The sequence below is a fragment of the Manis pentadactyla genome, chromosome 1 (genome assembly GCF_030020395.1).
Source record: "Manis pentadactyla isolate mManPen7 chromosome 1, mManPen7.hap1, whole genome shotgun sequence".
NCBI lineage: Eukaryota > Metazoa > Chordata > Mammalia > Pholidota > Manidae > Manis > Manis pentadactyla.
This window is the reverse complement of record NC_080019.1, coordinates 12,965,546-12,983,517: the sequence shown is the minus strand read 5'-3', so window position 1 is coordinate 12,983,517 and position 17,972 is coordinate 12,965,546. Positions and strand designations below refer to the sequence as shown.

Here is a 17,972-nt window from a genome sequence, read left to right as displayed (position 1 = left end):
TCTGGGCCCCACACCCCTGGGAGCAGGGCCAGGAGCCCCACACCATCCCACATGAGGCAGCCCCTCAGCTCCCCCAAAGGTGACGGGTTAATCCCAGCATGCCTGGCCTGCCAGTCCTGTCATCACACAAGCCCCAGGGACCCAGTGGGACCCAACCCCCATGCCTACTGCTGTGTATGGCCAGGTGTCTGCCTCCTCACACCCGCCTGGCAGTCCGAGTTCTGGAAACCTTATAAACTTGACTTCCTCTGGAGCTTCCTACCCCTACACAACACTCGGCCACCCCACCACTCTCCAAGGACAGCCGTATTTTTGGAAACAGGCCAACCCACCAAAAGTCAATTTGATGAACGGCAAATTCACTGAAAATCAATTACCAAAAAAATCAATTGCTTTTGAATATCATTTTATATGTGTCAAATTGTAACCACTGGCAGGATTCTTTCTCCAGTTCTGCAAAAGGCACATTAGTCTTAATTGTGTGTTTCTAGCAATTAAAAATTAAAATTTCCTTCTGTCTCATTTGGAGAGACTTTTCAGCCACTTTTGGGGGCTCTATGTCCTTCTAAATATAGTTTTTCTGGTTTCTTCCTTTACAGATTTAGGACTTTTACCATTCTCACACCAATTCCCAAAAGTGCATATCAGTTTTAATTTTGTATATATAACAATTACAAACCAAAAGTGAAGCATGCCATATTGATTTGATCCATCTAAACCCTTCATCAGCTCTTTTTTATTGTGGTGAATGAAGACATTGAACATAAGTACATTTCTTTTACTGGTTACGAAATACACTTTTGTCACCATAAGAAGTCTACATCAACTCTCGATCCTTAGAGTCCAAGAAGCCATTCAATCTTAAAATATAGCTATGAAGACCATTTGCAAAAATCTTCAGAAGCCATGAAAGCCATTCAACAGGAACTTCTAAAAGCTTTAAAAAATAATGGAAAGAAACAAGTTTTGGTAAATCTGGAATCAGTGATTTGGTTATTGAGCATGCTGACTCAAAAGCAGAGACCACTGGGCAGCTCTTGGACAGCTGACTTCTGGGCCCAGAGGCGGGGGAGCACTGCTTTCTCGGGCGGGCGAGTCCTGCACCTGCTGCTCCTGGGGCTGCCATCACCAGCAGGGCCCCCAGCGCCCTGTCTCAGGGGAATCTCACACCTGGCTCCTGTCCTTCGCAGGGCACCACAGCCACAGAGCCTTCCTGCCTTCAGAGATCTCTTCCTACCTATCTGCTCCCTGGTGTCTGTCAGGCCGCACCCACTCCTGGGGCACGGCCCTCAAACACCCCCTCGGACCACCATTTACACGCCTTCCAGCTCCTTCTCTGGTACCCACACCCTCCACCTCCCCAGACCCTGACCCTAAGCCGTGACCCCCTCTTGCTGTCCCTCAACCGTCCCCACCCTACCCAGCAAGTGCCCTGGCATCCTTGGCCACCCCTCCTGGGTCGTGCTCCCCGACCACCACTCCTGGCTGACCCCTCGGTGCCTGCCTCTGAGCAGAGGAACGTAGCTGGAGAAAAAACACAACCGGGCTGACTGGTCCCCCTTTAAGCCCCTCCTACACTGTCCCCTCCCCTTGTTCCTGCTCCATACGCCCCGCCCCTGGGAAATGGAATTTTGGCCAGAAACTCCCTCCCTTCCCACCACGGCAAGGCCAGCCTCCGTCGCCTGTGCTGAGCCCGCGCTCTGCCTCCCCGGGTCCCAGGAGGAAGGGTCCCTGCCATGCGCACTCCGGGGCCCTCCTCAGGGTCCTCACTCCTGCAGTGACCCCTCCTCTCCCTGCCCTTCAGTCTCTCCCTCTCCAGCAGCTCCTTCCCAGAAGCAGCAGACAGGCTGACACTACTGCACCTTAGAACACAATAAAAACAACAGCCAGGCCTTCCCGTGACCCCACACTCCTATTTCACCATACGCCGTCACGGAGCAACCACAACGCACCACCTACTGCTATGTTGTTACCTTCTCACCCCACACTCTCTCCTACATCCTCCCCAAAGCAAGCCCCCAACCCCTACCCTATTCAGGCTGTCCAGTTGCCATTGTTGGTGACCCCCAGGCTGCCAAATCCAGGGGCACCTCCCTCAACTCCGACTTGGCGTGCGGGCTGCATCTGGCACAAGCGAACCACATCCTCTTCCTCAAGGCCGGCCTTCCCATGGCTCCCCTGGCACCCTTAGTTTCCTCATCCGCACTGGCTGTCGTCTGGGCCCCTCTGCCCGAAGAGCCCAGGCCCCCATCTCTGTCCACAGTTCTCCTAGGTGACCTCGTGGTTCACAGCTTTGAAAGCCATCTAATACTAACCGCCCTCAACCTGGACGCGAGCCTCCCTCCCCTCAGAGCTGCCTCCACATCCAACTGCCTACTCAGCATCACCAGGGGAAGGTCCAACCGGCCTCTGAACTCCAGCACCACCCGCAGAGAACTTGGGTTTCTGCCGATCCCCAAGTTGCTCATTCCCTATCTCCTCCAGCCTAGTATATGGTAGCAGCATGGCGGTTCCAGCCTCAATTATCAGCCATCTTTAACTCAGTCCCCCGTCTTCCAACCCCACCCACTACAGATCCCATGCCCCGCATCCTCTCCTTGGGACATGCACCACCGCACAGCCGCGCACACCGCCACCTCCCCTCTCACCCTGCCCTCCGCCCCACGATGCCCTCCCACGCGCACCGGAGCTGCGCCCTGCTACTCAAGGGTTTAAAAGCCTCCAAAGGTTCCTCATCACTCTTATCATGAAATCCAAACTCCTGAACGGGACGTGCCTGCGACACCTCAGGGGTCTGGCCCCGCCTGCCTCTGTGCCCACCTCCCAAACCCCGCCCCACCCCAAGCCCCGTGGCCCACACAGCCGGCCCCAGACCCCCCACCTGTCCCCACCTGCCCTTCCCCGGCTGTTCCCTCTGCTGCTCACCCACCTTCCCAGCTGGATGCCCTGGAGTCGTGTTTGGGCATTCCCAGCCCAGGGCAGCCAGCAGTCCCCTCTGTCCCTCATCCCATGTCATCTTTGCTGACACTCGGCACTATGTTGCATTTTGTTGCTATCCCTCGTTGGTTTGCTTTCTGCTCTCGGCCTCAGGCTGTGGAACATAAGCTCTGAAACAGCAATAGGCCCTCTGTCTTGTTCACTGACAGATCCCAGGACCCAGCACAGGGTGCCGCACACACGGGCTGCTCAGTGAATGAGAGGGAGGAACGGGCCACACCACTCCTGCACAGGGCACCTGGGTGCCCATAGCTGGGTGGCCTCCCTCCACTCTGTGGGGGCCCCGAGACACATACACAAAACATCCAGCCCCTGCGTTTGTGCTGATGAGGCGGGGACCGGGACAGGCTTCCCATCTTCTAGTGCCTGTGTGCCTCCCTGGACCACTGTGTCCAGGGCTTCCCTGGGAGGAAAAAAGGGGGCTGAGGGCAGAAGGAGCCCCCTGAGGGGAGGGCACCGCTCCCCTTCCATCCCCACCACCTGTGTTCCTGCCCCACGTGCAGGAGGAGGCCACCGCCAAACCCAAAATCAGCCCACACACTCCATACACCCCCCCACACACACACACACCTCCCACACCCCAAACCCCCACACACACCACACACAAACCACACAACCACCACACACACACCACATACAACCCTACACACACTACAGACACTCCCATTCACACACACTGACCACTACCTCACACACACACCACCCCACACATACACCACACTGTACACACACATACACACCACATATACCATACACCATACACACATATACCACGCACAACTCCCACCTACATGCTGCACACATGTACACACTCTGACCCTAGTCAGACCTGTTCCTTTTTCCACACAGCTGAGGGTTAAAGATGCATGTTGACAGATCTGCTTGGGAGGGGTACCCCGAGGGCACCCCTCAAGCCCTGCCTTAGACCTGGATAAATAAGGAAGCGCAGTTGGTGGCTAAGCCAGCAGCACGCACAGAGGGAGAACCTGCAGGGCCATCTTGGGATGCCTAAGGAGCAGGGAGACCCGGCCCAGCACCCCCACATCCCTGCAGCAAGGAGGTGCCCAGAAGGTGCTATTTGAAGAGCATCTGAAAATACCTTCACCCAAAGGAACCATGCTCCAACCATGGCATGATTCTACGATTAAAAAGCCTTTCTTTGGGGTTCAACTGTGTTCTCTCCTGTTCTCTTTTTTACAGCAATTTCTTCCTTGGGCACAAAGGAACCAAAATGAAATCACCAACACCCTTCCCATACTTAGTGAGAGCACACCCTTGTACCCACCACGGAGGCCTGGGAACTAGACGGAATGGGGAGAGGCCTCAGCACCCCGTGATGGGAAAGCTGGCCTCCTCGCAGCTGGTCCCAACTGCTGATCACGATGGACTCACTGGTCACCCAGCCCCATCCACCCAGACACTCTCTTCTTCCTGTCCCGCAGTCCCTGTCCTCCCCAGGCACCCACACCCTCTCCTAACCAGCAGACGAACTCTCCCAGAAGGGGAGGTGTGAGAAGTGATGCTAAGAGCTGCAGCTGAAGCCCGGTGCTCGGTGACACTCAGTCTCTGACAGCTGTTAGAGGAAGATGTGATTTTGAAATTTAAATAACACACTTCTGCATTCGGCTCAGGGACACAACCCGAGGATAAGCGGTTTATCGCCTGGGCCACCTGAGCAGGAGGGTGGCGGGGAGAGAGCTCCCTCCCACACTCTCCGTCCCCATCCCCCCGTCTCCCCACCTAATGGGGTCTCTGGGGCCCCAGCCAACCTGCTGAGCCAGTGAAGCCCTGGCTTACCAGCTCTCTGCTCAGCAACCCAAATGGAGGAGGGGCCCGGGGCGCACACACTCAGCTGCCCCTTTAGGGGAGCCAGGGAAGGGACAGGGCCTCCCTGGGTCCAGTGAGCTGAGAGCCAGCCCAGCCCTCCCCAACCCCCAGCGTGGCTCCTCCGGCTGCCTCCATGAGGGACAGACCCTCGTCCCCAGGGATCCCAGCCCAAAGGCAGCTCAGCCCCTCCCAGGGACCCAGACCCCCAGCCAGGCAGTCACATGGAGCTCTGTCCTGGAGAAGTCCCAGGCTGAAGCCCCAGGGAGAGGCCCCAGGGAGGCCGGTCTCCCACCTGCCATAGGCTCTCTATTCACTCTCTTCCGAGCCCACCAGGCCCAGAAGATAGGCAGTTCCTTCCCGGTGCCAGGCATGGCCAGGCCTCCACGCCGTGATGCTGCCAGGAATCATCCCCAGATCCTACCGTCTCCTCTTCCCAGACTTCCCTCATTTCCCCAGGTACCGCCCACTGCTGCCTCCCTGGACCTCTCAGGGCACCACTTGGTCTACACCAACACCAACAATAAACCACCCAGTGGGGTCTAAGTGGGTGTCTGCCTGCCCCACTAGGCAGTGAGGACGTGGTCTGATTCATCCTAAAGCAGTGTGTAACATGGCATCTGGACCACACTCAGAGTTTACTGAACAAAACGTGTCAGCCCCAACCCCACCTTGACCATGAAGAGCTGGTGAGCACCCCGCCCCTCTCTGAAACTCAGGCACTCCTAAGACGCGGCATACACGGGGCACCTCACCACACTTGGACCCCCTATGACCTTTCCCTGTGCAGGGCTAACCCCTCACACCGAATTGTGAGTTCCCTTCAGCCCTGACAGTGCTGCCCAGGGCCACCACCGAGGATGCCCCTGGGCTCCAGTGCATGTGAAGAGCCATGCAGGCATCACTGTTCCCCTTTACGCATGAGATAAATGAGGCTCAGCGGGGTCGAGGGACCCACCTGTGGTCACCCAGCTGGTGAGGCAAGGCCTGTCAGGCCTCAAAGCCCATGTTCCACACTGTTCCAGGATCCTCTGTGGATGTGTGTTAGGAGCAGCAAGCTGCCAGCACACGGGGGAATAGAGAGAGCAAGGACACACCGATACAGAGAGGCCAACACGTAGCCACACACACGCCCCCAGCAGGCAAGAGCAAGCGCTGTAATAAACATGGGGAGGGTGGTGCCCATCTCTCAGGGACCATCTGCAAGGTTTCTTGGGGGGTTCTCTCCCCTCCTGAGCCCCCCAAAAAGAGATCCTTGGAGCCTCCAAGGAGAGGAGAGTATCACTGGGTCTTTCTTCGCTCTGTCCAAGCAAGATGGCCCACTCCAGAGGCTTGCTGGCCAACTGAGGCAGGCAGGCACCGCCCACTTCTTCCTGCAACCCACAAAAGGCCCCACATCGGGCCTCTCTCCAGCCTCCATGTGTCCCCGCCTCATCACAATGTAGCACACAAAGGCCACAGCAGCTCAGCAGAAGCCCCGGGTCATAAAACCCCTTGAAAATCACCCGGTCACCCTCCACTCCAGCCCTCACCCAGCATTACCATGGGCAGGAGCCAGTCTCGGTCATGAAAAGGTGCGCAATCGTTTCCAAAATGCAAGGTTCCAGAGCAGCCCTGCCACAGCCTGCCTTCTGCCCTTGGAGAGACCACTCCACAGCAAATTGCAAACAGCTACATACTTTCGTGCAATATGCCAGGCACGGGGCCAAGCATTTACCTGCACTGTCTCACTCAGGCCTTACAAAGCCCCTAAAGGGTAGACGTCTCAGCCCCATGCTGTACAAGATGAAGCCAGGGCTTAGAAGTGAGACGCCTGCCTGAGGGCTACACTGGGCAGGGGCGGGAATAGGACTTGAATCCCCATCCAGTCTGTCCCTTCTCTCAGGCCTGTTTCCTTTTCCATCAGGAGAAGGGGTAGGTCAAATTATCTCTAATTCCCTTCCAGCTCCAGGAAAGAAAAACCATGTTTGCCTACACAAGCTCCACGCCCATGTGTCCGGCAACACTTGCGGCGGGCACCAGAGGCCCACGACTCCCCAGGAATGAGGAGGCAGGGCCTGCCGACGGCCCTGCTGAGGGCTGGCTTCTCCCTATCCCAGAGGCCTGGCCCAGAGACTGAGGGATACCATATCCTCCTGTTGATGGCCTCCCCCCACCTCCCCACGCCCCACACAGCTTCCTCTGCCTGGTAAGTCTCTTCTTTCCCTAAGAAAGCTTGCCCTCTCCTCTCCACCTCGTCCCATTCTCTTCTGCCTCCCCAGACGGAACCAGCTGGGGTTCAGTATTCACAGGACCACCGACACCAGAGGAGGCAGCAACTCCCAACTTCAGCTCCTTCACCCACTGTCTTAGGCCTCCCACCTCTACTAAACACCCTCGGCAGAAAGAGGGCGCTATCCCCCTGCCTATGTCCGTTCTTGGTGACTTCTCTTCATCAGCCCTCTTGAGAGGTATCACATTCCATTTTACAAACATGGGCACTAAAGCTCAAAAAGGCCCAATGAGGCCCAAGATCACACTTCCCTAAAGTGGCTGAGTCAAGGTTCAAACCCAGGACTATCTGGCTCAAGGCCCACACTCTACCTTTGCACCAGGCTACCTGCCTAAATACTCCATTTCATGTTTGCAAAGGCAGTTTGATTCGCCAGAAGCAGAGCAAACCTCCCTTCTCCATGAAACCTCCCTTCCATCTAGAAGGCTGGGGCAGGACACCTGGATCCTCCAGCGTCACTGTTGCCTGGATCAGGGCAGGACCGGACTGTTCTCCTCCTGGCCTTGGACTCAAGACTGACTGAACACCAGCAATCCCAGACCCAGGGCCTGTCTTTGAACTAGCAGAGAAGAGGGGAGGACTTGCCCGTCTCCCAGGACCTCTGGCACCAGAGAGTTTTGGGGGAATCCTGGCGCTTTCTTAGCCAACAGAATCCCAGTAGGAATCTGAGAACCCCAACAAAGAGAAAAGGCCAGAGATAAAGGAGAGTATACATTCCAGGAGGCTCCTGCAACAGGGCACCGGATTCTCAGAGATCGGATATTAAAGAGATTAGCAACTGAGTCCCAGATACAAAAGCACCATTCTCTGAGTTCCTGGAACCCCAGCTGGATGCAGAGCGGCCTAGTGGAGACTCCATGTCCACCTGACAGCCTTTCCATACAGAGATGGTGGAGGGGGCAGCACACAGCCAGATAAAGGTGCGTGAAGGGGGCAAGGGTTGTGCCCAGTGCTACAGAGTGGCAGCTTCGCATCCCAAAGCATCAGTGCAGCATCCTGGGTCACCCAGGCCGGGCTTCCCCAGGTGGGTGACACATGTGCTCAGAAATTCACCTCTCAGCTCACAGGGCAGCCAGGCAGGGTGATCCCCTGATCTAAGTTGCTCTGCCCACCCTAGTATGCCAAACAACCCTGCCGGGTCCGCGCACCTTGCTGGGTTAGGGGGCACTGCTCCAGGTGCACGGCTTCAGGAGTAAGGTCTAGAGCAGGGAAGTTACTGCCTAAAGCCCCAGCTGACATGTGGCACAGAATGCACTGAACCTAGGCCTCCCAGCTCCCCATCCAGCCTTCTTTCTGCTATGCACCCCACCATGCCCCTCTTGGTTTCTTGGTGGCCAGGCCAGGGCCTCACCACCCAGCTATGCACCCAAGTTTCCCCAGACAGAGCTGACCACACCATCTCTGCAGCTGCTCTGGATGCAGCAGGGTCAACAGGGGCAATGTGTGTGTGGGGGGGGGGTGTCACAGGCTGAAGCCTTGCCCCACTGTGGGCACGGTCCCCAGAGCCCAGGGATCTGGAGTCATGAGAGGGCTCTGCCACATCTGGGAAGCAGGTAGAGGAAGCCGACTCAGTGAGCTGCAGACCCAGTAATTTCCTCATTTGTCTTGTCAATGTCCTTGTCCCGCAGAGTGTCAAGTCCATTACTTAAGGATTTTCTGCCAAGAAGATATTTAGTGTGAGTCTGGGAATAGGCAGGGGCCTGGGCTGAGGTGAGGACCTCTGACCTTCAAACTTCAGGGAGCAAACCAAAGCTATTCCTTTACTGGAGGCAAACCCACGGGCTCCTACCCAGGCAGAAGGACTTAGCTGGACCTGAGCTACTAGTGGGGTAGGAAATGGGCACACTGGGGCTGCCAGAGCATCCTCCACAAAGCATCCACATGCCAGTGGCATCCCCAGCCTGCATCTGAGCTCCTGAGCACCGTCTCAAAAGAAGTGGTCCGAGGTGGACTTCTATCCAAAGGCTTGTCATGGAGTTATCACAGTGCTCACAGACAGTCAGCAGGGGAACCTGCTCTGAGCCCAACACCTCTGATATCACCCCCACGGTGGCTCTGATGGTAAAGCCCCGGGCAGGGTGTGCAACATACAGACCACCTCTAAAGTCTCCATTCCATCCACTACCACCACCAGGGCCCAAGGTCACACATCCAGAGGTCATCCTGTGGCCCCTGCCTCCCTTCTCATGGGGGTCTAGGATTTCCCCCACCAGATACATATGTATGGTCTCAATCCCTTAGAGCATGCATTCTCAACTGGAGAGAACGGTGTCACCCCCAGCTGAGCAAAAATTGTTTATAAAAATAGTAGACATTGCAACAGTTTGTGGCCCTCCAAAACTCAGCCCTATCTGGTAAAATTTTATTCCTTGGCATTTGGTATGGACTGAATCATGTCTCCCCTGCCCCAAATTCCTATGCTGAAGCCCTAACCCCCATTGTGACTGCATTTAGAGATGAGGCTGTTAGGTAGTAAGTAAGGTTAAATAAGGTCATAATGATGGAACCTTGATTCAATAGGACTCGTGTCCTTGTATAAGGAAGACTCTTTCTCCCTCCCACCCATCCCTGCTCGGCTAAGTGAGGACACAGCAAGAAGGTGACCATCTTCAAGCCAGGAACAGAGGTCTCACCAGAAATTGAATCCTACCAGACCTTGATCTTGGACTTCCAGCCCCCAGAACCTTGAGGAAAAAAATTCTGTTGTTTAAGCCCCCCAGTCTATGGCATTTTGTTATAGTCCGGGCTAAGACAGCATTTCTCTAGTAAGAGAGAATTAATTTTCTCCTTAAGGGGGCAGTAATGAAAAAAATGTTTGCAAACCATGGTCCTAGAGAATTTTCCTTTGAAAGGGTTTAGGGTCTCTCTGGAATCTTTCATTTCCCAGTTTAGAGTAATGCTTCTCAACTGACAGCCATTGTGCCCCCAGGGGACATTTGGCAATTTTTGGAAACACATTCAGTTTTCATGACTTGGGGGGCTGCTACTAGCATCCGGTGGGTAGAGGCCAGGGATGCTGTTAATCCTGCTACAAGGCACAGGTCATTTCCTGCAAGAAAGAATTACCCAGGCCAAAGTCAATTGCTGCTGCTGAGAAACCCGGGTTTAGAGCAAAAGAAACTACAGAGGGCCTCCCCTGCTGCCACGTGCCTGCCAGGAAACCTGAGGCTTAGGAACCCTTGCTCGGGGATCCCAGGGTACAAGCCCACCCTGGCCCCTCTGAGCACCAGTGGGGACTCCAGGAAGAGTTCAGCCCAGTCCCCACAGAGCAGTTCCCAAGACCAGAAGGCCCTGCCCTCCCCAGTGCCCAAGCAGTGTCTGCTGGTCTCCCAAAGGCCACAGGGAACAAGGCCAAGAAGAAAGAACCAGAAAGCTCCTCAAGCTCCTACTCATGGACCAGGGCAGGCAAAGCTAGAGCTCGGCGTGGTACTTCTCAGGCCCCAGAGCCAGCCAGGGTGGGCGTAGCGAGGAGTCAGTCCTCCCTTGGCCCCCTCAATGGGGTTCAGGAAGTACAGCGCTCGGGAGAGGGGATCCCAGAGCAGAGTGGACGGTGGTGACCCTACTGCCAACACCCAGAGCGAACGATTCCTGAACACTCACGCGTGCCCAGCACATACTGAGCTCTTTACAGTCACTGGCCTATGTAGACCTCACAGCAATCCAATGGAGCTGGTACTCTCCTCACTACACAACTGAGGACACTGAGGCACAGAGAGGTCATGCAGCCTGACCAAAGAAGAGCTGGGGAATGGGAAAGAAGAATCCAGCAGGGCAAGACAGGTGACAAAACAGGAGAGTGGCACCAGGCGTCAGACCTACTGTGTGGCAGGCCCATTCTGGGCAATTCCCATAAATGCTCGGACGCCAAACACCCACTTGGGGTGGGTGGCATGGTTTCCTTCTTTACAGAGGAGGGCCCGAGGCACAGAAATATCAGGGGCTTGCTGCTGAGTGGCAGGGCCGAACACAGGCCAGGGCCCCCGAGCCAAGCCCAGGGCTCTAACCGCCATGACACAGGGACAGGGGAAGGACTGGTAAGGCCCTGGCACCAGCCTACATACCTGAGAAGATCGAAGCGAGCCTGAAGATGTCCGAGAGGCGGGAGGTCACCGGCTCGTAGGGTGAGGCTTCGTAAAACTCCTCGCCTGGAAGAGAGAAGCGTGATCAGGCACAGACTCGTCCTTCCCCCGTGAAGAGTGCTACGCCCGGCTGCGAATGAAATGCTGCACAGTCCACGTGGACGAGTTGCTTCTCTCCAACTGGAGCGCAAGGTCCCCCAGAGCAGGTCAGAACTGCCCAGCGCTTCCCTCTCCTGACTTCCCGGCATGCCCAGCCCTCTTCCTAGGACTTCCAAATTCTTCGGGGAGAAGGCACCAGGAGGTGGAATCTTGCCAGCCCATGGAAGGCCAGGTACAAATCACAGGGTTTGAAGCCACAGGGCCCTCCACACTCATTCAGTACAACTTCCTCAACTCCCGAGAGAGGGCTCTGAGGTGGCCCAGAGAGCTGAAGCAACCTGCCTGGGCTTGTACAGCTACTTGCGGTGAGCTAGCGCCCACAGGCTGGCGTTCTCTCCCATCACACCAGGCTGGCTCTGCCCACGCCACTTCATGGGACAGAATTTCCTCTCTGCTCTCCCCTCATGTCACCAGAAGTATCTGACTGGAGGCCGAAGACACGCTGAGCAGAGGCCCGACACCCCCTCCCGCCTGCCTGGCGCCCTGCTCCCGCCTGCCTGACACCCCCTCCCACCTGCCCGATGCCCCACTCCCGCACCCTCTGCCTGTCTTTCCCAGCACCTCTGGCCCCTCTTGAGGCTCCGGGGTGCAGCAGAGGCCTGGTGAGTGGAAAAGCCAGGGAGTGACAGACATAAATGGCACAGGGTTGCCCCAAGGACCCACCACCACCTCATGAGAAGTCCCGCCCCCCTGCCAACACCCCAACAGAAGAGGAAGTACCCTCTTGAGATGCCAGGGTGAGGAGCAATCAGAGCATATCACTCAGCCTACGTGTGAGTTAAGGAGTGGGGAGGAGACAGGTGATGACCCACAGCCTCACACAATGACTTCTCACCCACCCAGGGCCCAGGGCCACCGGCAGTCACCTCCTTCCTGAAGAGGAGCAGCAGAGGGGTGGCATCCATGGGGACTGCCTGCAGGAAGCTGCCTGCCGTCCATGAAAGGGGCCTGGAATCTGCCTGTAAGGGGCTCATTCAGCCAGGCCCATGACGTCACCCAGAGGCCAGCACTCAAGGCTTAACCAGCCCTCTGCTGGTTCACAGAGCAAGGAGCTGCCTGCTGCACCTGACAGACCCCCTAGAAGACACAGAGGAAGTGCATTTCCCCTGGAGAAATGGCCCTTCCCCTTCACTCTGATCTCTTAGGAGTGTGCCTTTATGCCCTGCAAGCCCCAGCACACAGAGTGCCTTAGGCACAGTGGGTGCCCAACTGGTATGTGCCCACTGACCTAATCTGAGCGTTACTGGTTCTCTCAGGCCTGTCTCCAATCCCACCTTCCCCCTGGGGCCTGTATGACCTCAGCATCCTCCATTCTACCCACAGGCACTGAAGAAACTCCCTGTGGGAGGGTTACCAGTCATTACTATTTGCTGGAACCAAATAACTTAGGAGCTTAAGAAGCACTTTCATAGTAAAAATGATGGAATACTGAGCTTTTTATGTGCCAGCACCACTGGAAGCACTTTAGATATGCTGATCATTTAATCCGCTTCATTTCTCTATGAGGGAGGCACTGTTATTCTCTTTGTTTTACTGATAAAGAACTGGGGTACAGAGACACTAAGTGACTTGCCCAAGGTCACACAGCTGCTAACTGGCAGCAGTAGGTTTCCAACCCAGGCAAATCGGCTCCAGGGTCCAAGTATTCAACCATCATGAATATTGTCTCTAAAGAGAAAAAAGTTACTGAAACCAAACTGCTCTCAAACAAGTGCTACTGTGGTTTAACTTCTCCCAGGCCTGGTCTTCTGCCAGCTGGACTGCTCCCCCAGAGCAGGACCGGCCACATCTGGGACAGCCATGCACCTGGGTAGGGATCCGGAGTCTGACTGGGGGATGGGGTATCTCTGGGGAAAAACAGCCTCTTCAGGACTGGATGAGAAGGGACCACCCTGTTTAAGTCAACTCATATCAGCTGCTTCTGTGGCAGAATTCACCAATGGGAAATCTAAGACCTGGGCCACCACCTGGCACAGGACACGTGGGAGAGGGCTTTGCTCTTCACTTCTGAGGGCCAGGAATGACCCTGACCTTCAATGTCACTCTTGAAAAGGCGAGAAACCTGTTCTCACGTCCCCCATGCAGCCAATAGCAATGGTCGGAGAGAGTAAATACGGGTGGCTATGGGGGTGGAGGTGATGGCAGGGGAAGACAGGACCAAAGCCATGGTATCTGCCCCAGGGCAGGGGCAGTGTGAAGAGGGGCCTGGTAAGGAGTGAGGGTCCTTACCTGCTCTCACCACCAGCTTCCCATGCACTGGGAAGTCACCCCGCTCCCCTGTTCCTCAGCTTCCCATCAAATTTGGGGATGGGACCAAATTATTTCTAAGTCCTTTGCAGTTGGGACTGTGCAGGAGCTCAGTAGAGGCCACATTCCTGCCACTGCCAGCTCTGTCCACATGCAGAGGTCCTCAGGCAGATGGAGGGGGGCCGAGTCTCCAGGGGGATGGCACCCACCAGCAGCAAGGGCCAAAGAGAAGCCAGTATCTAAATCCAAACACAGAGATCTCTCCCCTCTCTGAGCTACCCCCAGCCTGCCCCAGGCCCAAGCCAGGTTAATAAGTGTTATTAAGCAATAGGGAGGAAGTGCTTTCAGCCTCCCCCAGGGGACCACTCATCCCATACCTCAGATAATTAACTCTCAGGTAGCTCCTGTCGCTCACAGGAACAGTACCTGCTGTTTAAAGGCCTCCAGGCAGAAATTACCCTGGCCCCCAAGAGCAAAGGGAGGGACTGTGGGATCTCAAGGAGGTGGCATGTTTGGAGGGCAGGGTTCTGAGGAAAGACTAAAAGTAGGGGGTCTGCTTCTCTAGAACAGGCCCAGGGGAAGGGACCATGGCTTCTCAGGTGCTCTCACCCACTGAAGCACACAGTAGGTGCTTAACATGTTTGCTGAATCAACAAAAAATTAACATTAGCATGTTTGTTGAACCAACAAAAAGCAACAAACCATCTCAAGACTGAGAAGCAAGCCTTCTGCGGTGGGGCATCCAGGTTGAGGGCCCTGGAAGACCCCACGGCGATGTGCAGCCTAAGCGCTCATGGCTGTGTCATCACGGCATCGCCCCCGGGCCCGGCTTTGATCAGCAGGGTCCTTGGAGCTCTGATACAGGGAGACACTCAACGGGAAGCTTCTCGGGCGGCCCACCCAGCTCTTCCAGGGGGAAGTTCTGTCCACTCCCCCATCCATTCTGCAGCCCCCAGAGAATCCACCCCAAATGACTGCCCACTCCCTCTTGGGTTGAAACTGAAGCCTTCAGGAAAGAAAACAAGCAACCCCACAACCCAGCTAGTTGAATCTGGGACCTTAATTTCCTGTGCACGAGAGTCAGCCCTGGGGTGAGGACCGCTCCTTGTCTCACCCCCCCAGGAACAAGCACAGGCTTTTGGTGGCAGTTTGTGTCTCTTTAGTTGCTGGAAAAGGGACACGTGACCCCCTGATTCATAGGAATCACTTTGCTACTACTGGTCGTGCTACTGTAAATAATGATATGGCTGGCTTGTCCCTGTGTTCAGGGCACTGAACCACCTCGGCCTCTGGGCAGGGTCAGCACATGCAGCCCCTCGTCTGCTCCCCCCAGTCTCCTCCTCCTCCCCTCCAGCCCGCGGGAGGCCAGCTGCTGCTCATCCGAGGCCAGCCCCTCCCCTGTGCCTGGGCCCACTGCCCCTTCCCGGGAGCATCGACCCCTCTTCTTCACCCCAACACCTCCATCACTACTGTTCTACCTTAGAATCTAGACTGCTCAACCCTCTCACATCTTAAAAAAGAAAATCAGCCTGGTTCTTCTCTTCTCTTCACACCAAAATTCTCTAAGTTGCTATCACTCCCAGCTCCGGATCCCATTTGCTCCCAGCAGCCACCCAAGGGCGGCAGGGACCCTTTGCCAGCCCTGCCTCACTGGACCTGACGTATGGGAGGCCCTTGGCGCTCCTTCCTGCTGAGGGCAAGCTCCCGGGGTTTCCCCTGTCCCCAACCTCTCCTTGGTGGCCCAGCAGACCCCCCTGCCTCCCCTACCCACCCTCAAATGCGGGTGGTCCCAGGGGCTCTGTCCCCGTCCTTCTCCCAGTGCGATGCACCCACTCCCTTGGCCCCGCAAGCACATACAGGCCGACGGCACCTCCTGAATCTCCATGTCCAGTCCCACCTGCTCAGCTATCTGCAGGAACAAAATAAACCCCTCAAAACCACCTCATCTCCCTACCTTCCTCCCGCCCCAAACTCCTGCTGCTTCTCAGGAACAGTTTCTCCAACACAGAAAGCCGGGTGCCCTCCTTGGCTCCTCCCACCTTGCCAGGACCTCTGGACCCCACCTCCGACCCAGCTCTCGGGTCCTTCCTCCCAGCCACCACCCCACGCGGCCACCACGAGGCCTGACCCGTACCACCCAGGGGCCTCCTGCTTCTCCCACCCTCACTCTTCACTGGGCCACTTGAACACGAAACAGATCAACTTTCAAAACCTTAAGGGCTCCCCGGGCCCCCAGGTGGCATCTCCCCACCCCACTTCCAGCTTCCCCTCTGTGCCCGTCCGTAAGCCAGGCCAGCTCTCTCCCATGCAGGCCTCTCCTGAGCACCCACCCCTCCACCTCTCACTCCTCCCGGGTCCCTCCACCATGCAACCGGCTCACTCTGCAACCTCAGCTTAGAGGCTGCCTCTTCCAGGAAGGCTCCTGAGACTCATAAGAGGGAGTAGGAGGCCCCTCTTGAGGACCACTGCAGCACCCAGCCCTGACAGCCACTCACGGCACTGAAAAACAGAAAACCCCTCACTTCTCTGCACCCGCCAAACCACGAGCTCCATGAAGGCAGAGGCTGCCCCAGCCTGGTCTTAACTGGTTCCACGATGCCTGGCAGATAATAAGCTCTCAACAGTTGTTGGGTTAACAGATGAACATCTGACCCAGGAGGCCAACACTCCTCTGCACTCCAGTCCAGAGGGGAGGAAACAGGGGGAGCTGGTTGTTGTGGGGGAGCTTACAGGTTCTGCCCTGAGCCCTGGAGGCAGGCTTGCAGAGGACTGTGGACCTGCTGCCTACATACCACTCCAAGCCCGGAGGTGCCGAGGCCAGCCCCAGGGTCAGGAAGCCCTCTGCAGAGCAGGTGTCCCGGGTGCAGGGGTGCAGGGACAACAGATGGGACAGGCCAGCTCAGCACCAGGCACAGAGAAAAGGAGCACGGCCTGCCCACCTCTTCTCTGTTCTCACCTCTCCATCTGCCTGGGGTCTTGCCGTATCTTCTCTGCTACCGTTTCCTACACCCGTCCTCCCATCCCTGGCTGCCGTCCTGCTTCCCCAGCCCTGCTCATCTCATCCCTCCACCTCTCCACCTTGTGTCTTCCTCAGCTGTGACCAGCCCCCTTCCTCTCCTCTCCTCTCCTGGCCGTCTCCAACAGCTGCCCTCCTAGGTCTGTGGCAGCTGCCTCTGTGTTCTAGGTTTTCTGGCAGGGGAGGGAGAGCTGGCCAGCTCACTGCAGCCCCAAGTCTGCCCTCTGCCCCTCGGTAGGACCCCCACGACACCCCAGCAGGCTTACCCTCTGTCAGCCCCAGGTGGATGCTCCAGTAGGTCTGCAGGCACTGCAGCTCCCTCTTCATGCCCCGCTTGCAGCGGCAGTCGTACAGCGGGCTCTCCTGCAGGACCTCCAGGGCCGCCTGGCACTCCTTGTTGGCCAGCATGGTGTTGCGGTCGCGGCCGGCCAGGCACTGGCGCAGCGTGCGGTAGCGGGAGCTGCAATTGGACTCTGCCGCACACAGCTCATTGGCCCGGACGCAGTCCACCGGGGGGCGCCAGCCGTGAAGCTCGGGGCCCTGCAGGGAGGAAGGGCTGGCCAAAGAGCGGAGGGTCTCGTCTGGGTGGTGGGGAGGGAAGACAAGCATGAATGAGGGCCGCCACAATCTCCAACCCCAGACACAGGCCTGCGGGCACCGGCCCTTCTAAGAACGTCACACCCATTTTACTCCAAAGCACATCAAGGCCAACTCAATGCTGCCTTGCCCGACAGTCAGAGGAAGAGCTGTTAGAGATCCCAAGACATCAACGTCCCTGCTCAAACCCCAAGGAGAACTCAAGCTGTCATTCTGCCCTGGCTCTACCACATTCTCTTGGGATCACACCCCATGACCATCAGCACCGCCCCAGGGCCCAGGAGCACAGCACTGCGAAGCCAGGAGGCCCTCAAGCATGACTACAGACAACCTAAGATGCCAGCAGACTAGAGAAGAATGCCACAGCCTCAGCAGAGAGCTGGGGGCTGCGGGGCCTGCTGGGGACTGTATAGGGCACTTCCTGCTTTCAATCTACCCAGGCCTCCTGTCAACCTCAGGTCAGGCCAGAGGTCCAGCCAAGGCACTGGGTTAAGGAATGAAAGCAGAAAGGAGTTTAAAGTTTCAAGTCTGTTAAGACCTTAGAGACCACAAAGTCCAGCCCCTACATTTCACCCTGGGGAAATTCAGCCCCGAAGAAGGGAGATGACAACTCAAGGTCCTCACATTCACACACACAGGGCTGAAAGGCCTTTCAGACTCCTAGCTTAGTCATTCTAAGTTCCTGGAGGGCCTGAAGAGACAAGCCTGACCCCATGGTCTGATGTGTGCCCAGGGGAGGAACTACCCCTTTCCCGCCCAGCCCCCCACACCTTCCAGTCCA

The 17,972-nt window shown here is 56.6% G+C and overlaps 1 protein-coding gene across 3 annotated transcripts in view; it reads right to left on the bottom strand.

The window, feature by feature from the left end:
* GFRA2 (GDNF family receptor alpha 2) overlaps nt 1–17,972 on the bottom strand; it is a 157,938-nt gene that overhangs the window by 59,972 nt on the left and 79,994 nt on the right. For 2 of the 3 annotated variants that reach the window (XM_057490462.1, XM_036889074.2), the window contains 2 exons: nt 16,861–17,175; nt 11,155–11,238 (listed from right to left, as the gene is read on the bottom strand). The exons of the other annotated variant lie outside the window; for it this stretch is intronic. In XM_057490462.1, the coding sequence (XP_057346445.1) occupies nt 11,155–11,238; nt 16,861–17,175 (399 nt within the window). The remainder of the gene's footprint in view (nt 1–11,154; nt 11,239–16,860; nt 17,176–17,972) is intronic. 3 annotated transcript variants of the gene reach the window in all.